This window comes from Aplidium turbinatum, chromosome 1 (genome assembly GCF_918807975.1).
Source record: "Aplidium turbinatum chromosome 1, kaAplTurb1.1, whole genome shotgun sequence".
Taxonomy (NCBI): Eukaryota; Metazoa; Chordata; class Ascidiacea; order Aplousobranchia; family Polyclinidae; genus Aplidium; species Aplidium turbinatum.
This window is the reverse complement of record NC_137472.1, coordinates 14,086,450-14,109,005: the sequence shown is the minus strand read 5'-3', so window position 1 is coordinate 14,109,005 and position 22,556 is coordinate 14,086,450. Positions and strand designations below refer to the sequence as shown.

The following is a 22,556-nucleotide window of genomic DNA, read 5'->3' as shown; positions in this document are numbered from 1 at the left end:
CTTTTGTTGGTCATGCTTCTCATGATGTGATTTTGGAAGGTAGTGAGTATTTTCATTGTTGATGATGTCCAATTTACGCATTCTAGACTGTACAGCACGACTGGTAAAACGTAGGTGTTAAAAATTTTTGCTTTCAGTTTGATTGGGAGTCTATTGAATGTTAGAATCTTTTTGTTCTTTTCAAATGCTGCCCAGCCTAAGCCAATTCGGTGTTGCACAGCAGTCTTTCCATCGTTGGTCGCTGATAGTCGGTGGCCAAGATATATGAATTCTGGTACTTGTTCTATTTGTTTTCCATAGAGAGTGAGATTGAGTGTGTTGTTAGTTTTGTCGGTTGTCATACATTTGGTTACAGTTTGAGGTGTTCCAAATTACAACATTGCACTTTCTTTTCATACTGCTTTGAAAAGTAAAGACTTTTGTAACACTTTATGTAGTAATTTATTGACTTATATGAAACGTAAAGGTATTTTGAACTTGTTAGAATCGCAGTATATTTTTATTGGAATATGTTTCTTCTCTCTTTCTACTGCCTTTCTTTGAAAAGTTTGCAGCAAAAGATTTGTTTGCTTCCACGAAGATGATTTTTCTCCGTGTAGTACAAAGAGAGTCCTTTTCTCAACATGAGTTTATTTGATCCTTTTAAGCGTTGAAGGCGTGGCCTACGAAAATAGATGGCCTGGACAACGTGCACAAATTTCAGAACTGAAGGCTGACTCCCAAGTTTGTGATAAAGAAAAGCGTCACTCCCAAAGGAGGTTTTCCTTGCGATTGTGAGTCACATTCTAGAGTTGATAAAATTTGTTTTTCTTTTACGTCGTTTCAACATCGGTAGACGTTGAAACGATATAAAATAGAAAGCTTTGCTAGCTAGGGCCTGCTGGGTGCAGTCAACTGCAGCTTTTGACTGAATTCACTAGTATTAACAGAAGCTCGTAGCCTACATATAAAAAGTAGAGTTTAAATGATAAAGAATACCTGTAATGTGTTGGTATCTGGAAGCAGGATTTATGATTTAGAGGTTATTTTGTAGTCCTGAGAAGGTTTACAAGGAACTGGTAGTTGTTTTAGAGTAGGAAGGGTTAGGCTATATCATAATACGCATTCGGGTAGTGGCAATGAAGTTATTTTGAAAGCCCTAGTTGACCAGATATTTTTATTTTGTACAATCACTATTTGTAGCCTACCGAAAATGTGTTCAGTGTCCTGATAATTCTTGAAAAGTTTTTAGCTAAACACAGTAAAAACTTAAGTGAGCTAGTAAAGTAACAAACAAGACTTGTTAAATTAAGGCAATTCACAGTGTCTGTTTAAGAATAGCATCAAGCAAACTTTATATGATAGGCCTGCATCAGTGTAGCCCTTTTTGTTAATAGACAAGTATTTTTACAGATTACCCAATAAATAAATAATGCCTCTTAAATGCTGTGTGCCTCACTGCAATTCAAATTATGATTCTTCCAAGATCACTGTATCTGTGTATAAATTTCCAAAAGATGATGTAGAGAAACAAAAGTGGAAAGATAGCATTCCAAGAGCTCAGTGGGTTGTAACTAAACATAGTGCAGTTTGTGCTCGTCACTGGCCTGAAGATGAACCATTTTCTCCACACTATGGGAAACTGCGACCGACAAATCCTCCTTCGCTGTTTCCTGACATTCCAAAAAGTTGTGTTCCGACGCCTCCAACAAAAAGAAGGAAAACTTTAGCTTCTAGTGAAAAGCGAGGTATTATTCCTGATGAAATTGGTGAGTTTGTAAAGCAAGATACTTTACTTTTGGATGATTTGTGCAATGTTTTGAGTCATGAAAATGTCGTAGTTTACAAAACAGAAAATTATACCACTATCCAATCAAAAATTATGAAATTCGGAATGCCATTATTTGCACTGAAATTACGTGAAGACTACACGTTTGCTGCTTATCACAATGGGTCCTCATGTTCCATTGCACCTTTGTTACATAATCGGATATCAAAAATAAAGACAAAATCAGCTTTATTCGAAGCCATTACTTTTCTTGCGAATAAAGAAGACAGACATACAAGTGTAATCTTGCAGCAGTTGAATGTGATGGGTAAAACAAGAGTTGGTCAGACTATTTATTCATCTGAAATCATATGCCCGGCATTTGAATATTTTGCACTAAGTCGTTGTCTGTATGATCGTTTACGCGATCACGTGGTTCATTGGCTGTGTGTTGATTGTAGCAGATGAAAAAGACATCGTCTTTTGTCACCTTTGGAAAACCTGTTTGAACAGTTCAGTATTCATTAGTTTTATAGTTCAGCTAACTTTAACACTGTAGCTGTAAGGTGAATAAACTTTAATCAATCAATGACAGAGCACTGAAAAATATCTTACAACTAAGTTGTTGTAAATTTATAAACTTTTGCTTTCATTGTATTTCTGAAAATCAGCTTTCTTGCTTTTCCTCTGTTCACTTGATTTGCGTTTTTCAGCTTTCAAAAAGCTTTTGATTGCTTTCGCCATCAGGAACGATTTAAGTCTTCTTGATTTCTGCTTTCTATGTATTTTTTTTTTATCTCACCATCATCTAAATTCGGTTTTGTCCCCACGTGGGAAATATGACTGATCCATTCCTTGCAGCAATTGTTTTCACCCCTTTTCTCCGTTTCATTCTATTCATTCCATCTTCCCTCTTTAGTTCGACCATGTCTATGGTTCGACCTCATCTAGACAGGATGTGGTTAATTTTGTATTGAAGGAATTATATTATTCATCAAGAGAAGATGCAAGAACAGCTCGATTTTGTTCAATCTTGTCGGCTTGAATTTGCCAATGAAAACAATCTGTTTGGATATCTACAGTGTATTATAGATAGTGCATTGCTTTGACATGGGGTCCGAAGTTCTTGGATGTCAAGCGTTTTCTGATTGTCGTGGTAACTTCGCTCACTCATCACCTGCGTTACCAACAAATCAAAGCTTTCCTTGTTACAGCGCTTCAACGTATTGTGATGATGAAGCAATGTATCTGAGAACAATAAATTGTTAGCTGAGTTGTTGGTACGGAATTTTCTATTCAATTCATTGATCTGAGTTGGACTTCGACTGCGCTATGAATAAATTAGTGGGTCTTGGAGTGTCGCTTGGTTATTCTGTTCTTTTGTGCGATGATTTTGGTACAGAAATGCCAGTTTACTGCTGATGTTTCTTTTCTCTGTTGTAAACCTTTTATCGTCAGTATCAGAGTTGAGAGACTGTACTTTTTACGTTTTATCACTCAGCATCGTTGGTGGAGGCCTGGATTCAACGTCAAGCGCAGGCATCTAACAGATACTACGCCGCTCTGTCACCTAATTCGCGCTGACCACGCCCTGTTAACGAGCGCGATAAACTGTAGTTAGTGATTGATACTCGGCCTGCTTTTAAAGATAACTTTCTTGACTTTGTCAACCATTGTTGTCGTTTGCGTATAATATCAGCAGTGTTTCCCATTGACTATTAATATAAAAACGAAGACTGATTGGTGTGAAAGGAAAAACATCTTTATGTATTGCCTTTGCGAATATTTTGGCTTATGCGTGGGCCTTCGATCGTTTGATTGTGTGCTCTGACCTAATGTTAGCGTTAATTGCGTGAGAGGTTGCTCTTTGAGATCAAGTTAAACGTTAGGCTTGAGTCGAAAAGTCCTAATTTCTCTTCTTAACCCAACAATGTGCAACAACGCCCGGAATGGCCCGTTTCGGTGAGTCCGATGCGGTGTCCGGTGAGTCCGATTCGGTGAGTCCGATCCCTTAACGGGGGATTTTTTCAATTTTTTTTTTAAATTATTGGGTACCGTAGCCTAATTATCATTGCCGTTTTAGGGTTAGGGGTTAGTAAGAGGTTAGGAACTCACCGAATCGGACTCACCGAATAGTAGCAGACCCGTAGTTTTGATTGAGGACAGAGTCAGGTAATTCACAACATCACAGGTTATTTCTTGCATTTTTTCATAGCCTTCTAAAATCCTACTTTTGTGGTAACCGTTTGAAACCTCAACGTGAAGCGACCGCCAAAATTACTTTAGCAGTGGGGATTTTACTTGAATTTGCTTTGCTAAGCATTGCTCTTAGTATTGACGTTTTATGCTCTTTTTACGGAAGTATAACGATTCATGGTTTTTGCAAACAACAATTAACTGATTCTGAAAGGATAAGCTTCCAGATAAACAAGAGGAGAGCGATTTGAATAATGACATCCCTCCTATCTACAGGTTTTTCCAGGCCCCCGATACCAGCGAAAGCGGACACGTCCTTACAAATAGAAAAACTACACCGACTTACAGATTCTCTGTTGGATGAAAACAACACAGATCAAAAAGCAAAAGCTCTGGCAACAAGTAAATGAATCGTTTTATTATAATTATTAGTAAATGGTTATAAAAGACTTTGTTTTTTTTTCGTTGCTATTGTGCCACGATAACAGTTGACTTTGTTAACGTTGTGGTCTGTTGCCAGCACCACACTCAGCATCATATCAACCAGGGGCGGATCAAGCAATTAGTTTAAGGGGTGGGAATTTCAACAAAACACAATGATGTGTGGGTGGGTCCACATCCACATTAAGTCCGACCTTGAAAATGCACCGTGAATAAAGTTACTTTTCTGTGCCGTAGGGATGCGATCGCCGTAATCCCCCTCTTGGATCTGCCACTGAATTATCCTGACCTGTGTTGTAGATGTATGTTCTGTTGTCCGGAAACAGTTCTGAAATATAAATTCCAGTGCCTAAACTTCTACCACATGACGACATGTAGCAAGGACAAGCGTTATATGGGTCCGTCGCTAAACAATGTTTCGACATTCAGTCCATTTTCAATTTGCTCAATTGACGCACAACAATGTTGATTATTGTTGATCCCTCAAGAGATTTCTCACAGATATGCGAAGTATTTTTCAAACGGTAACAGCCAGTCAAATCCGCTTTGTTCACATTGATTCAACGTCTGCAAACATTTGCTAAAAACAACCTGGTATTTTTTGGTAAATTGTCTTGTAATTTTTTTTCAAGTATCCAGACTTCCAAATAATAATTATTAGTCTAAGTATGCACTCAAGGTGCAAGACTCTTCGAGTCTATCTTAAAAGACTAATGCTTCCATTCCATATGCACATAGTGGTTTTGCCACTTTTTCCCGTTCGTTAACGTGCTGGTAGGTCTAATCGACTTTTGTAGTTAATAGTATCTTTTTTGTCCAGGACGCGTTAATGACGAAAACTAAAATGATTGAATGATTCATATAGGCTATTTATTCGTTTCATGTTGAATGACGATGAATAGAGTGAACATCATTATTCATTAATGCTTCCATTCTACCGAGAAACACATGTTTTTGGGAACAGCCTTGTTGGCTAGTGTGGAGGCTACACCGGTATGGTTAGCGAAACACAATGCTCGCTGTTCTATAGTGAGTAGTCAGGTAGTGCTGACGCCAGGAAGATCGCTCCTTCTTAACTGCTTTCGTTTTCATTGTGCAGCATCACTTTGAAACATAAATGGCGTTGCAAATCGTTAACCAAACGGTCTACGAAACAATTTTTTCATTACAAAATACGTTTCATTTGCATCAAATTAATGTTTTTCAAAGCTGTCTAACACTGTCAAACAAACAAAAATAATTTCAAAAATATTACATGAAATTTTATTTGGAAAGCTCTAATTGTTCCGTTTGGTTATTACATTTTGCTCTTGAAAACGTGTCTGGATGCAGTTTTGTAGTGTTGCGTGCCTCTACTGGGGTGAGCAAACCCGAATTTGGACAGTGATGATGTGTACGCTATTTCCTGACTTTATATATTTCAAAGCGTTCAAATCAGTTAATAAATGTTGGAGATCTGTATGCTTGAAACTGCTAAAATTTAATTTGAAATCACTTGATTTGTGTTGTCATATCCAGGCTTACCCCAGATAGTTGAAGATTTAGATTATGTGGACAGGAAGGATAGAAAACCAACTTTCTCATCCGCCTTCAAGCATGCTTTTAAATGTCCTGCCAAATAACTCAGCTGCAGTGGTGTTGAACCGGCGCCCTTTCGAGCTCTCACCACTTGGCTACGCTGCTTCTTTGCTAACAAAAACTTTGATGACGATGACATATATTTTTTAAATTGCCGGCATTAGAAAAACGACAAGGTTGTGAACTTGAAGTATTATGCTTTATTATTGCAACACCATTTTTTCATCTTTAACGTTTTTATTTTTTGTCTTTAACGTGAACTGAATTACTAATCACCAAAACAGCAAAAAAAGCTTATAGCCTACCACTAATATGACGTTACTCCCTCAACGCAGTGCTGAAAAAAGGTTTCTACTTTGTCGTAAATCTCGAAAAAGTCTCGTCTTTTGTTATTGCCGTTACAGAGTTTTTTTGGTGATAATTGTAATTGCTGCTTATCTCATCTCATTCACACAACGTGTAATTGTAAGTCGTATTCTCCTATTCCATTAATCACAATCTGTGGCGTTTTCTAAATTGGCTTTTGGCTCTGTATTATCATCAACTTCAGACTGTCTGCCGCGTGGTAACCTTCAACGACTTCATAACTTCTGGATCAAAGATTCCAATTTTTGTTATTAGATTTCTCTCATCACAATGCTACAGACAATATGGATGCAGACTCAACAGCTGAGATCTCTGATACTGTAACTGATGCTGCATCTCTTCGTAAAAACGACACTTCAACGAGGTATATAACTCTCAATCATGTCGTTTTTTTAACTTTTTTTTTCGTTCTTTTTTGCGTCCAGTCTTACGTACGGGTAGTAGTTAAAGATTTAGATCAAGTTAACGGGAATACAAGGAAGCCAGTCCTTGTCCACCTTCAGGTAGGCGTTTAAGTGTCTTGCCAAATATACAGCCGCCTGCCGCCTGTTGAGTGGTGTCAAACCGCTGCTCCTTTGAGCGGCGTACCAAGGCTCTCACTACTCGGCCATGCAGCCGACAACCTACGTATAATATTTTTTCTGTGATCGATTTTTAGTATTATTAAAAATTGTGTGTTTTTGTGCATTGCGATTTGGATCTTTTTTGAAAAATATTAGAATGTTTGGTTCACATCTTTTTTAGGGGAATATCAGTGGAATCATGTCACTTCGGCACGTTATTGTAGCTTAAATCTTATGCCTTTTAAGAGCATGCGGCTGTTTTTGTAGCAACGCACTTGAAAGTAAACAAAAACATTGGCCTTTTTTCCTTCGTGACCACTTAACTCAGATCTTCAACCACTGGACGTAAAGCCTGGATGAGACAAAAAAAGAATTATAGTAGTGTGACGTCTTCATGGAGGAATGTATGTCTGCGAAGACTTTCTGTTGTCCGCAATGCCCGGGTGCCGACTGTGAACTTGTTTGGGATATCATCTTGATGAAAAGCAGATACTTTCACAGTCCTCCACACTACGGCCAGGTGCCCAGTACGCCGTGGAGAACGAATCTCCTACAAGTTTACAGTTGTGAAGTCAGCACAATGCAATTGAACAAGCACTGTGCGCGAAAATTGCTGGCTGAAGAGTTTGAAGGGATTACAGTTCACGTATCTCTATCACACTTCAGCATTCGCCATGACAACCATTCTGGATCACAATGATTAAACCTACTTACCTGGCAACCACGTTTGATAAACTGGTTTAAACAAGTTTTCATATATGCACGTTTAAACCAACATTTTTAGTTTATTTGCAAATTAAAAAGGGCTTGTTTTGCGCAATGACGGGAGCTTATCACTTACTTCCAGGCTTGCTGGAAACGAAACTATTTCAATGCGAAGACGAACAATTTCATTTCCTTGCGAAGTCCAAATGAAATGATTGTCATTTCAGCTTGTGAGTGTTCAACACAAAACACTTTTAAAACTTAAATTGCTTCATCTGGATTGTTTTTCGAATTAAGTCCTTTGCATACAATTTTACTTCATCTCAACTCACAAGAATGTGTCCAACAGCTACACTATCCACTCTGATAACGTTCAAATCGTTTTAACAGGCAAGCAGCTTGCTTTTGTGCCTGTGTCGTTCTTGCTTACTGACTTTTCTCGACCAACTAAACCAATTTCATGCATATTTCAACCTTTTAAAAGTTTTCTACATTTCCTCGTCTACTGTTTTTATTTGTTCTGCTCCATCACATGTTGCAGCTGGTGATAGATCGTGAGATGGTAACATCGTAACAGGGTAGATGGTTTGCATTTGAATTTGAAGGAGACATCTCTTTACTTTTTTTGATGTTTCTTTTTGTCAAAACTTAGAAATTTCCTTTGTTGGGTTTGATTCTCTTTCGTTGAGGATTTATGTGCACAACATCGTATGTCACACTTCATGACTAAGCATGGATATGATATCAGCCAAACCAGGGAAGCTTTATTCTGAGCTGTTAAATTAAACAAGTTACATAATTTGTGTACATGAATCAAAACATAACATTAAACCCAGGCTTTCTATCTTTCATCAGTAACATTGACAGGCTTTCATCAGTAACATTGACAAGTATGATGCTGAGAAAGTGACCATGAACGTCCACAGTTGATACAAAAAGCTTCGTACACTGCTGACAACGATAAGAAATCGATAAAACTCACCACACTTGAATTTGCGAACACGAAAGGGCAAAATTCAATCTTGGGCTTCTGAGAACTTTGTGATCTTGTGTTTGCACTCGCTTTAATTAGCACATTGATTGTTCATTTGGTTTGATCCGAAGCGCTATGGCTTGACCATTAGTAACGAGCCGTGTGTGAGGTATATACTGTGCTAATTCGTCGTCAACAACAGTCGGTTGATATTGTACAAAATCGGATTTCAAAAGAGCATCATCCATTTGAAACGGATCGCCAGCAAAAGAGTTTTTGAAGGCCTGTGTTAGATCACGCGTTCCACTTGGTGTTTTGAGGTCACTAGGCAAAGCATCCAAGAATGTGGTTTGAAAGCATGCTCTTAAAGATGTTGGAACAGTTTATTGATTGCAACTTTTATCTTGTGAGTTACGTCTTTAGTGGTCTGAAAAAGTATTTAGATTGTCTTAGATTTTATGCCACCATGAAGCCATTTTGGCTCTTGTGATGCAATTTTGTGATCACAAACTTGATGCTGATGTGATCAGAATTAGCTGTTGATTCTACAGTATGCGCGGTAAGCTTAGATACAGCATTGTAGTAAGTAACTGCGATTGGTTGAAAGTCTGCCTGTGTGTTTGGAGTGATACTGGTACCGTCTTTCTAAAAAGGAACAATGGCTCTTTACGACCTATTTCTTCACAGCAAGTTTTAAACAACTTAAAAACGTAACAACGCTCCATGCATGCGTAGCCAGGCATTCACGTGTTTTCTTCACTTCATATTCTTGCTGTGTCCGAATAGGAATGTTGTCTATGCTTTGTTGATTTTGCTGTTACGCGTACCAGTGGTTTCAGTAAGTCTTTAGCTAAGCCAAAAAGAAGCCCACGTTGTCCATACATCATGTAAAATTTAATTACTACGAAGCCACAGCCTCTACAGACCGTTCAATTGCAAAAGATTGCACGGAGGTGCCAAAATCACGCACAACTGGCGTTGGTAATTGTAAGAAACCAAGAATACGAATCTTATGAACCATGTGCAGTAATAACCATGGCAATACATTACACACGTTTCTTGGCAGCCGATTTAGAGTAGCAAGAATTGACAGCTATAGACACTTGTTTCCCCCCATGAGGCTGGACTCACCAGTAGCGTGGCCTACCACTAACTCATGCCACAGACTCTCGGCCGCTACACTGTTATGGTTAGAGAATCGTAATTGGTCGCTGTTCTTGTGCTGACTGCCAGGTAGATCGCTCCTTTCTACACTACACAAGTTCGAGAAACCGGAGAATCGCCAACGGAACCCACTCCCAAACCTCTACTTGGAAGCCATCCGAAATCTTAATCTGAATTGCTTCAATAATAATGGTCAAGTAACCAAAGTTTTTAAAAGTTTTGGTGCCATGGTATGAATCTGCCTTATTTTCCTTAAAAATGTACGACCAAATCCACCTGTGGGATGTGGATGTGGTGTGAAATGATATCGTTGTGATGGTATGTAGGTAGATCTTCAGCATACATGACGTAGCAAACATCATTTCACGTCGTATTCAAGATTAGTCATCAACGCAGTCTTGTAGTTTTTTGGCTCACAGACTTCTTTCCACGAAGAACGATAAGTGAGAGCAGGAACACACATATCAACAACGAAATGATCCAAAAAGAATTCGATCTCAGAAGAATTTTTTGAAATATCATATGCTGTAAAAACTGATTTTAGCTTTTCAACGATTTCTCCCGAAATTTCAGCAGCACTGCGAGTATGCAACAACGTGGATTATGAGAAAATATCTAGTTTGTTTTTGAAAACTTTTTACACGAAAAGCATGCGATCTCGAAGGGTGTGCTCAAGTGAAAGTGGTCATAGTTGAGTCATTAATATTCTCCCCTTTCTGTTCGTAGCAACTGGACCGTGACTACTTGAAAGTGTCTGCAACTACTGTAGTTTGCGATCTATCACTGCGAGCCGACCAGAACAAAATTTTCAAAATTAAGAATATATTTTGAAGCTGTTGATGTGAAAACTGTATTCTACTTTTGTAAAAGTCACACTGAACGTCAAAGCATATAAGTAGAGAGACTGACTTGATAAAGAATGTGAAAGATTGCACAAAAAAAACATTAATGAATGTGTTTAACAAGATGCTTCAGTAAAGTTGATATCTTATTAAGAGATTTCAAAACGTTTAACGTCGGAGTCATGCGGATTGCGGATGGCTTGTCACAAGTCACTTGAACAATAGTTAGAGAATATGAATTCTTTGACAAGCAACACGTATTTTTCGTTCATGCTGTGTGTATTTTTTACAAACATTTTCTGTGGATGTTTGCACAGGTATACCAGCATTTGGAAAGTCGTACTACCAAACGAAAATAAACTCTTGTTGCATATCTTGCAATTTCTTAGTCGGCTGCGTAGCCGAGTGGTGAGAACGTCTGCCCGACGTTCGAAAGGATGTGGGTTCGACACCGCTCCAGAGCACGCGGCTGTGTCTCGGCAAAGCCACTTAATGGCAAGCCAAACTAAGGGTACAAGCTGACTCGAAGACTATATGTCACTTTGCTGCTTCCACCTGTAGCTATAATATGTCTAGTAATATATGTCGTACAATATGTCATATAACAGTTGCTTTAAAGCAGCTGTTATATGTCTGTTGTATCGCATCTGTGATCGCAGTGTACTGTTATCGTTATCGCAATGGGCGCAAATAAAAGCATGATTATTATTTGGTCCCATGCTAAAAGTCAATAGCTCGTTTTATCTCCCATGTCTTGCTCTAACGAACGATAAAAGCTAAACAATGCAATCTGTTTAAACTCTGGTGTTAAAATATTGCCAACTGGCCTATTTTGTTTAACAAAACGTTTTTTTATTGTATTTTGAACCACGCTTTGATGTTTGGTAACGATCAAGGATCAAGTATAGGCCTTTGTGTACTGTACTTTGAAACTGAAAAAACTATCTAGAGTAAGACAGTAAATTAAAAGACAACTGCTTGAAGAAGCGTTTTTCAAACACCTTTAAAAAACCTTGAGCGTAATGTACCGTGACTACAAGACTAAAAACGAAAATACTAAGCTATCAGGTGTGAATAAACAGATAGCGGTCAACTCACCCGTTGAAAAAAACAGTCAAAAATAAATCCTAACGTGTAGGTCATTTTTACTGCCAGAACAAGGCTAGTCTGAGTGTTGACTGTATGAGCGAGCATTGCTTGTTGATTGATTGAATCTTTATCCTCAGAGTGGAAAAGCTTCTTGTCGCTTACAATAAAAATGAGTTATGTGTTTACATTTTTTCATTAGTTGTGATCCTGACGGAAAGGACACCGACGAGAAGTCACTCTTAGGTACAGACGAGTCCCAATCGCGCTTTTCAGCGAGACTCCGTTCTCGCATTCCTTTGCATTCTGACGAGGAGAATGAAAATAACAGTAGCGGGAAAAAAAGAAAAAGTGATGATGTGAGTAAATTTGAAACCACAGTCAAGTTGAAATTCTGCTGACTCACAGCTTTAAAGTGGTATCGTTTTAGTGTTGCAAGGATGAAGATTCTTTGTTTTTTGTGACTTCCACACTTAATGACGTTTGCAACGAATTTGACAAGAGTTGTAATAAGTTTTTATGCATCATTTAAATCAAAGTGAATTTCCGTTTTAAGGTAAATTTATGTTTCATTGGCCATTTCTTCGTGCTTTTGATAAATTACAAAAATATTGAAGAATAAAGAAAAATGAGCTAAATTGGATCTCAATAAGAGGCCGTGTATATCAATGCATTTCCCGACTTAATATGTCTTTTGTCATGTAAAAACGTTATGAGGCCTTTTGAAGTGTTTCGCTTTCTTTTCAGGATGATCCAACTAAGAACAAGACTAGAAAAGTTTTATTTATTGCTGGTAAAGATGACACACCAAGGAAGCGAGCCATCTCCACTGATGAAGAGCTAACATGTCCTATCTGCCTTAAGTCATTTATGTCCAAATATGGATTGCTAACTCATTCTGAAATACACAGCACACCTGAGTTAAAGTAAGAAATTTGTTATTTCAAATAAAATTGTGAGATTATTAAAAAGCGTTAAATTTATATGAATCAACAAACGAAAGCAATTGTTTACCGCTTTATGTCATCCACAATCTACTTGCTGACAAGCAAAGTAATCAAGTAGTCGATTGTTATGGTTTTCACAACCTTATAAGTGCTACTTTGTCTTACCACATGTTTGTCAATCACCAGTTTCGGGTTAATTAATACTTGCTGACAGTGAAGTAGCTAGAAAAAATATTTTAGGAGGCAAAAGCAACTGTTTGGGGGAGGGGCAATCGTCATTCAACACAACTCGCAATGGTATTAAAATGCTGTAATAGTATGAAACATTAGGCGATTGCCTCTCAATCCTCCCCCCGTAGCTACGTCCTTGGTTATGGGTATGATTGATGAGCATTCATGTTTGTGACGATTAGTTACATACGCTGGAACTTACACAATGATAACTGTGTGAAAATTATCAAAATCAAATTCTTTAAGTCGCAAAAATCTTTCCAGGTGTTTACCATGCAACATGAACTTCATGTCGCGGTCCACGTTTGTGGCCCACCAGATCAACATCCACCACCGGAAGCAACAGAACAGGAGTTCGGAGTCTCCCGGGAGTAGTAGTCTGGAGAAGTTGTTAACAAAACCAGTCAACACAAGCAATGAATACAAAATCATATCTGGCTTTAACGATCTTTCGTTTGTTGATTTCACTTGCGAAAAATTCACTAAGATATCAGAGGTTAGAGTTTTAACTAACACTAGTTTTTATATGAACAAAATGCTTTTTTCAAGCCATTTTGCTTTAATTCTAAAGTGATTTTATTGTTCCACTATTTACAAAACACTTGGTTGATTTATAAATTCTGTTCTAGAAAAGTTTGATTCACGTGGATATTATATTAGTTGTTTTAACTGTTTTCTATGCATTAGCTTACTTAAATCACGTCATTGTCCCTTCGAATCAAGTTGTTATTTGTGTCAGGAAACATAATTTTGTTCTGAAATGTCCTGTCAGATGCATAGACGGTGGGCACCTTTTTCCTGTCAGTTTTTTCATTGTCCAAAGTTAATAAGTTTGATATCATTACTCCACTTTTTACTGTACTTCAAGAAATGTTACTGCTGGTCAAGAAATTTCCAACAAATTGAAACCACCACATTCAAAACACAATATTGAAACAACGTTTTGAGAAATTGAAAAAGAAGTTTTAAATTGAATTTTTTTTCCACAGAACGTCTGCTCAAGATCCCTTCATCGTTTGTCGGAGCGCGATAGACAACATTTTTTCCTCTGCAAGCTTTGTAATCTTCTGTACCCTACATTATATGCTCTTCAATTTCACATGAGCAATGTCCATCCCTCTGTGTCATCTGACAACGAAGATCCTCTTTCTGAGAAAGTCCAAAAAGTTATGGATGTTGATGACAAACTTCCTTTGAAAGAAACCGATCTTAGTGAAGTTTCCTCACACGGGCAACAGCTTGATGCGACTATAGAGGAAGTTTTAGAAATCACTGGATTGATCTCAAATAGATCAAACAAAATTAAAGGTCTGTTGTGAAATAACTATAGTAAATAGCAAAAGACGATTTCTTTCAGTTTAATTGTTGCAGACTATTATTTTTACACGTATTTCAGCTTATGAAGATTCATGCTAGCTATTGTGATACTGATACATTTGCTCAGTGGTATTTTAAACTAATTTCGATACTAATTGTGATAAAATTGCGGTTTTTTGCTCATGTATTGTTGGGGATGCAAGATTGTGTTTCTCAGATGAGTGTTGAGGAAATTAGTTGAGGAAAGGTTTTAAATCGTTATGCTGAACCTCTGGTGTCATAGCAGTAATGAAAAACAATGTTATTCTGAATTGAACAAGTTCCATTGCCAATCAATGACAGCTGTTGTTGAAGGCAAGTAGCCTACGTGCAATTATCTTTCAGCAACCTTCTTGCCGTCGAGTCCTTTCAATATATGTGTTTTTGCAGCTCAATAGCGACACCAAGAGAGTCATTTTTTTTGTTAAACTGCGAGTTTTTTTTTTAGATAAAAAATCCGACCACAAGGGCACCACCATACGCTATGGTATGAACAGCAGCGAAGTACGAACTTCACCGATGGTAGCTTACGTCAATGTTCCCAAGTGGATGCGAGAAGACGGTGAAGAAGATGATCTTTTTGACTTGTTCACCGTAAACACAGGCAAAGGTGAAGAAGAGGCTTTTTGCTATTTCAATGATTTTAGTTGTATAATGTTGGCTAGAGTTTAAATTAAATGGACTAAAGCTAAACAACACATTGCTTATTCATCTGCTGGTAATCTGGTATTATTGTATTATTATTATTGTGACTGATTTATCAAACTCTAAGTGATAATTGTATTATGTTCACACTGACGATGAACACGATGAAAATGATGGTAATTTGAAAGATGAAATAAATGATACTGAAAATAAATGATGATTTCACGATGAAATTTGTTGCAGACTCTCCTGAAGAGCGTCCTCCTCTAAAGATGAAGCTCGTTCGTCGTCGTGGAGAAGAAGGAAAGGATCCTATCCAATTAGCAATTAGGGATTATTTTGTGCATGATAACCCAGGTGGGGGCTTTGTATGCGTGTGTATTGTGTATGTGATAATTATCTGCTGTATGAAAGTGTGCGAGTGTAACTCAGGAAGCCAGGGTTTCCATCTTCGAATCTATAAATTTCGTTTGGATGGTCCACCGTTTCCCAACAACAACTTTTTACTCAGTTTTTGTCCGTTAACCCGTTATACAATGTACAACAACAATCATCTTTCACAACACGTTTTTTGAAACTTATCCTCCGGAGAAGTAATTTTACACTCACTGAGAACTATACTTAGCAGCGCGGCCTGGAGATTGACAGCCATACCTCTTGTATTTATGATATTCATGATATTTTGATCAAAATTAATAACGAATATTGTTATTATTGACGTCATAATTGTCTCAATTGCAGGCTTATGATCTTAGCCCCCTGGCTATGTTATTGGGTTTATGCGATGATGTAGATAAGATATGATGATGATTATGTGCCTGATCTGATACAGACGTTGGCGATCATGGTCTTCCAAATTTCTCTGTCATTTGCCATTCGTATAAAATCGTTCGTTTTGACTGTTGTGTTTGTGGCCCATTGATTCAAGATATACTGGGTGATAAATGAAACAGGGGTTAACTCGAAACTAGCTGACGGGTGAAAGTAGGCGAGTGGCACTCTCCGCAAACAATTGAGAATGTTTGGCTTTTTGTTTTGTGAGAATATCAAGGGTACATTTTGTGATTCAGACACTCTGAAGTCCAAAGCAGAAACTATGGAGAATTGGAATGGCAAGCTTGATAGTAAGATAGTTTTTAATTTGTCGTACACATCCGACACTTGTTTTGAAAAGAATGGTTTTCGACGTGTTATTCTGTCATATTTCATATGCATTTCGTCTGAGCAATTTATACAAAAATGTAATGCCAATCCTACATGCAAGTGCAAATGATACTGTAAATTTCTGTGTTTTTTGTTGACATTTTTTTTAGTTTCTTTTGCGGGTGTTGGAAATTATGGAAAAAATTTTTTCGAAAATAATGTAAGCCTCTACTTGTGTAGAGGGTTACACTTACAGGGTTACTCGATTATCATTTTTTGTTTTCCTAAAGTTTTAATATATAATACTGTTTGTCAAATTTGGATTTTACAAAACCACCAGTCGATATTGCTCTCATCAATATCTCTAATTGCTTGAGGTCGTACATATCTTGACTTGATGTCAATCGATTTGCCAGGCGTGGAAACTGTAAGCAAAAGTGGGAACAGTTATTCGTGTAAAATTTGCGGAGACGTTTTTCCCAACGAGGCCGCTTTAGGGGGACACAGGACTGGGAGCATGTGCGGGATCGGTGTACGTACAGCTGCGAATGGTAGAAGGATGTTTTGGTGCCGACTTTGCAACTACGCTTCCTTTGAGAAAAGCACTATTTTAAGGTAAATGGATTGTCACCTGCAACTGTGTGCAAATGATAGACTTGGCCGTAGCTTGCACATGATGTGCATTGTGCAAGATTGTTTTTGTTTTTTAGTACAAGTTAAAACTTCATGTTTTTATTTATTTTTACTCCGAAAGTATGGTTTATCACCTATTTATTTAACCTTCAACTGTTGTAAAAAAAAATCTTCAGAATTACTCAATTTTTACTTCTGATTTGTATTTTGCTACTAAAGTAGGCTGATAGGATGATTAGGTAGGATGATTACGATACGGGAAACCTCTGAACAAATATATTTATTACTCGATTTGAAACAGAAGTCTAACTCTATCTTAGGTTGTGGAAATATTTTGTAACACGAAATGGTTTCGACAAAATGTAGATTTTTAAATGTAACATTTCATTTTCTTGTGTCTTTGGTTTAATGCAACTGGTTGAATGCAACTGTCCAAACTTCAATGATTCATCCACGTTCAAATCGTGTTCACGTTATTCATACATCACACTTCAAGAAAATTCCCAAAGAAGAGTATCTGTGGTATCAGCCTAAATTTCAAAATCGGTCGTTTTAACATAGATATAACTTTGCATGTTCGTTTTTTTCAATTGCAAATCTAGAAGGATTGTTTTAGGACAGGGGTTCCCAACTTTTTTTACACCGTGGCCCCCTTTAAAAATTTTGAAAAATTAACGAAACCCCCCTATTTTTTTCAACTTTTTGAAAAAATCAAGAAACGTCATTTTAATTAAAAAAACTTGTTGATACAGTAACCGGTACTAGTATTTTTATTAAATTTTAATTTATTTCTTTGTTATATAGGCCTAGTGTTAAAGTGGACTTAGAAATGATGAATTAAAAAAATTATTATTTTTCAATTTTTTTTATGGCCCCCTTGAAAAAGGCTCATGACCCACTAGGGGGCCATGGCCCCCAGGTTGGGAACCCCTGTTTCCGGGAGCAAAATAATTTTGTAAAATCAAGAGTTTTAAAAGCGGAAAAAAAGTGCAAAGAAAATAAACGGTCAGGGAGACAATCGCACCTTTTACCTAGCCACGTCTAAATTGGCTTTATTGCTTTTTAGTCGATTACAAAACGCTTTTCTAGGCACCAACGAACCCACACTGGGGTCCGCCCTTACAGCTGCAAGTTTTGCAACATTGCTTTCACCACCAAGGCGAACTGCGAACGTCATATCCGCAAACGTCATCGTTTGAGAGAGGGAACAGATATCGATGTCAAAAATGCTGTAAGTGATCATGTGAACGTGGAATGTTATTCTAACATCAATTTTACGTTAATTTGCGTCAAATGAACGTCAATCACGTCAGTGCCGTTTTCTGAATAGGTGGTTTGGGTTGTCTAGGCCAGATTGTTACTTTGCGTATTCTCGTTTGCACAAAACTTGTAAATGTAGTTTCTCAAAGCTCTCATTCATTGATTTATCGCTCCTCTGCTCATAGTTATAAAATAGCAACGGCGAATTTGAAATAACCTTGTCTTGCTTTGTGTGCTTATATTCGCTCCGTTTGCACTGATGAAGCTTCTATTAGTTATAAAAGCATCACATTAGGAAATATCCGACGGTTTATTTTTGTTCATTTTCTTAAAGTTAGTTGAGAGTTTGAAATACTGAAATTTGGTGCGCGCAACTGTTTAATATTTTATTTATTTTGTATTGCATGTCCACAATTTTGTTGTGCAAAAATTACGTGATTCATTTGCGCTTTTCGTATTTCTTTAGGTCTACTGTGACTATGACCTGCTAAAAAAAGCGAGAGATGGAGAAATTGATATAGCCGCTGGTGATAAAGGTCACGGAAATCGTTATTACAGGTAACTTTCGGTCAATTTGGTTGTCGGACGAAGATCGGCATTTTTCGGACACTTTCGGCGATTTGACAAAGTTAAAAAAATCTTTATAAACTACATGCTTTCCGTCTGTTTGCAAAAGAACTTTTAAAAACCAAAAAAAAGTTATTCAAAACAAATAAAAAATTCATAGTTGTAGAATACTAAGAATATCTTTCTTTGTATAGGGACATGTATGGAGAAAATTTGTTTTAACATTTACATCTTTTTGAGTAGACTTAGTATTTTATGCTGTAACTTTTAAATGCAGGTATGTTTAAAAATTTTTATCAAAGGATTAATTAGTTTTATGAGTGTATTGTAGTAATTAAAAAATAACATGGTATGCAGTAGAACCCGCTTGATTAATTCACGGGTACTAAGTCTTAAATCTAATGTGAAGAAGAAACTTATCTTAAATCTAGTTTGTATTGGGACGAAATTTTAACAATTGATATTTTTAAACATGACATTCATCACTTATTAAATCCAGAATAGCTTCACACCGAGGTAGAGAGGATTCTACTGTACTATTTTTTTTTCATTGATTTAACATTTTAAAACGTGAAGTAAATGTAAAAGATAGTTTAATTCTGCAGCTCACAAGCCTCGTTTAGCTTTCAATTTCAATGCCGTCTATGCAAGAATGCGTTTAGTTCTCGGAGCAACGGAGCCCGCCATGTAATGGTGAAGCACGGAGTGACGGATAGAAAGAAAGCTAATGACGCTGTGGTGTTCTTCCGTGCCCAGGACGGACAAATAAAGAAAGCGGAAAACGGAAACGGAAAAAGCGACAAAAAAGGTACTTTTCGTAAGACTTTTTTTAATGTATTCAAAGATTTCAAGTGTCTAGACTTCTAGAACATGGCTTTTTCACCATGTTCTAGAATCTGCTTCATCCATTGATTGTTTAGGAATTGTATTCAAAGGATTGTGCCGTCGTTTTTTTAAGCATATTAAACATCACTGCAGCCAGATATGGAAGGAAATTTTATATAAGCGTTTTTGTTTAACTGTGTATAACGAGCAATAATTGTAATAGTAGTAATCGTACAATAGCCTTATCTCCATTTAACCCGTCACCGTAATGTTTGTTTGACATTTGTAGTGGTGAAGCGTCAGAAAACTATTATTACTATCACAGCATTATTTTACTCGTATTTAAATTCTACTTCATTTTTACTCGTTGTCATGAATGTGGTAGCGGAACAAAAAAGATAGTACTAGCTGCAATAAGTGATATTCCAACACGTTAATAAACGGAAAGAGCTGGCAAAACCCTGGGGAGTTTAACATGTTTTAAATTGATTAGTTGTTAAAAAGCAGTAAGGTGCATGCATTTCTCTTGCACAGCCACAAAGCTCATTTCTTGCACTTTACATATATAAAAGCATAAAGAAGGTTTATTTTTATTTTGTTTGCAGACAACAGAGCTCAACACTCATTTTCTTCTGGGAGCTTGCAAGCTAGAAGCACGTCGGCAAGCAATCATGAAAACGTGCGTTGTTGTCAATTTGCTTCACTATGAAGCACCAAAGGAACCAATTTTATTTATGTTACAATTGTTTAATTTCAAGTAAAACTTTTTTCACGTAAATGTTTCTATGTAGAACTATTGTTAATTTTTGGGATTTTTTGTTGTTGAGGGTCGGGGAGTAGAACACGGCTGGGATGTGATACTCGGCAACTTTTGACAAGAAAAAAGTTAGAACAACCCGTTTAATTCTGAAGCATTCGTTGTGGGAAGTTTATCATTATTGCTGAAAAAGCAATTGCAGAAAACTTTTTAACAATCAGATCAGTTTGAATTTCATAGCGGTTTAAGTCACAAAGTTAGGAATTAAAAAATGTTACCATTGAAGATGAAAGCAGTCTACGTGTGAGAAACTTTTTTTGAAACATGAATTTAATTGCTACTTTTCTACATGAGGTGTTGTTTTCGTATTAAATAGTGTGATTTTGTTTTGTAAAATCTTTGATATTCTGAAACTAATCATTTCCCAAAAGTAACAAAGCTATTCAAAGCGATTCATGTCAAAATTTAGAGGTTTTGACTAATGGTGGTCTTTTATCACAGAATCGGTTGAAAAACAGCGACTCTTCGTGGAAATCAATGCCTTCTCGGCCACCAAAAGTCCCCAAACTGATACCCCTGTTTAAGATACGGGCTTATCATAATGCGTCACAAAAGATGCTAAAGCTTTTCCAACGAAATTACAACGACATTGTGTCAACAACTTCAAGTGAGCTCTTTACGCAATGTCATGTTTTTTATGTTGAGTTTGCTGGACTTTATCGGATAATAATGAAAAGCTCATAGGTTGGATTATGTCTAGCGTACAATCTTCATCTTGAGGTGCCAACTACTGAAAATTTTAGAACACTTTCTTCTGTGTGTATCATGCCTGTTCCAGGCTCAGGCGTTCATGCATAGTTCTTTCCATCTATCCCGGTATTTGACTGTGTTAAAAATTGTTGCGGTTGGAACGTGATGATGATTGTTGAGGTTATTGAGGAAAGTGAGACCCTGTTTTCTCGAGCTCGTTTTCCTTTGATTTTTCCACAAAAAGTAGTGTGTTCTAATTGTTTCTTCCTCATGACATGGCAAAGAAAAACTTGTTGGTCACTTGCTGATGTTTTTCAAGTGGGTTCAGGTTTGATTGGTTTAAGTTAGTACGTCTTCATTTGTTTTGTGGCTGATGTATGATATTTGTTGCAATTTTCACTGTTTTAATAATAGAGTTTTCTACCATATTAATAATAGTGTTTAGCGTGACATTCTTCACATTGTCTGGGCTGCAATAAATTGGTCAGTCTTTGATGCTGGGAATATTCATATGCGAAGTGACAACAGTAGGTGGCCAGGATTATATGGAAATAAATACAACTCCACAAAATGTATTGTGATTTCAAGTGGTTCATTGCTTTCTTTGCACAAAAAGTTAGTTGAAATAATTGCAATGCGGTCTGCAGTTTTTTATTTTGTGTTTTCCAAGATCATATTTTTCCCCCAGACACGCAAGATCCGGAGCAGCTCCTTTCAAAGATTGTCTCCTTGCTTGGATCAACATCCTCCATGAGGAAGCAGAACTTCATTCATGAAAGAAATGCCCACTCTGTCTTCACACCTGTGGATTCTCTTCCCGCATCATCTGTCTTCCGGTCTTTATCTGGCCACAGCAATATAAGCACATCTGAGAGATCAGGAGGAGAAAATTCCTTTCTAAACATCAACGAGTCCGAAAATGACATGGATCAGGATAAAGGTTTAGATTTAATTAAAATTTAACATTACCTAACACTGTTTTGTTGCAACTGGACCATGGGAACTCACGGGTCGTTTCGGGTTGGTAAAAATTAGTGAAGAAGTCGATTATATCTACTGGTTGGAACGTTTATAAACCCCAAATAATGCAACCCGTTCACTTTGCATGTTACCCCAGACACTTAGTCATGGAAGCGCTTTATCAGATTTTATTTCTTGACAAAAACTGTTTCAACAACGAAAATGTCAAATTCGATGGTTCTTCTTTCACGCAGACAACTATCATGACATGGCGCAACTTTTTGCTGACGGAGATTACTCAGCAAATTCTGAGGGCGCCACAAATGGTGACTTCCAGCGACAAGCATCTCCTGGCGACGAAAGTCCATTCAAGCCTTGGAAGAATTCCTCGTCATCTCTTATGCTTCGGGACTTCGCTGCGAATGGTCGTCGTCACTCAAATTCACGTGAGAGATTTTCAATCTATGAATAAGAATTGCCCCTAACCCTAACCTAAACCCTAACCTAACCCTAACCTGAATCTAACCCTAACCTGAATAAATCTAATCTAACCCTAACCTGAATAAACCTAACCCTAACCTAACCCTAACCCTAACCCTAACGTCCCCTTTTTGAGTCAGTGACGTACGATTCGGCTGCATGGACGAGTGGCGAGAGCCTCCGTTCAACGTTCGCAAGGGCACCGGTTCGGCTTTCATTGAGAGCACACCACTGTGTTGTAATATGCATTCCCGACAAGTCTGCATACAACAACAACAAAAAAATTTTTACCGTAGAATTTCTTTTTAAGAACTTCAGCAATTTCTTTATACATATTAAAC

General features: G+C 37.3%; 1 protein-coding gene across 2 annotated transcripts in view; it reads left to right on the top strand.

Annotated features, from left to right (window-relative positions):
* LOC145771069 (uncharacterized) overlaps window positions 1-22,556 on the top strand; it is a 44,504-nt gene that overhangs the window by 9,708 nt on the left and 12,240 nt on the right. Inside the window, exons 2-18 of one of the 2 annotated variants that reach the window (XM_082582820.1) lie at window positions 4,220-4,345; window positions 6,584-6,692; window positions 11,864-12,020; window positions 12,409-12,587; window positions 13,104-13,335; window positions 13,829-14,147; window positions 14,644-14,805; window positions 15,084-15,197; window positions 15,911-15,964; window positions 16,400-16,598; window positions 17,706-17,847; window positions 18,343-18,434; window positions 19,106-19,251; window positions 19,874-19,947; window positions 20,527-20,692; window positions 21,464-21,715; window positions 21,990-22,181. In XM_082582820.1, coding sequence (XP_082438946.1) covers window positions 4,220-4,345; window positions 6,584-6,692; window positions 11,864-12,020; window positions 12,409-12,587; window positions 13,104-13,335; window positions 13,829-14,147; window positions 14,644-14,805; window positions 15,084-15,197; window positions 15,911-15,964; window positions 16,400-16,598; window positions 17,706-17,847; window positions 18,343-18,434; window positions 19,106-19,251; window positions 19,874-19,947; window positions 20,527-20,692; window positions 21,464-21,715; window positions 21,990-22,181 — 2,715 coding nt within the window. Of the gene's footprint in view, window positions 1-4,219; window positions 4,346-6,583; window positions 6,693-11,863; window positions 12,021-12,408; window positions 12,588-13,103; window positions 13,336-13,828; window positions 14,148-14,643; window positions 14,806-15,083; window positions 15,198-15,910; window positions 15,965-16,399; window positions 16,599-17,705; window positions 17,848-18,342; window positions 18,435-19,048; window positions 19,252-19,873; window positions 19,948-20,526; window positions 20,693-21,463; window positions 21,716-21,989; window positions 22,182-22,556 lie in introns of both variants that reach the window. The other variant, XM_082582815.1, reaches the window with a different exon arrangement.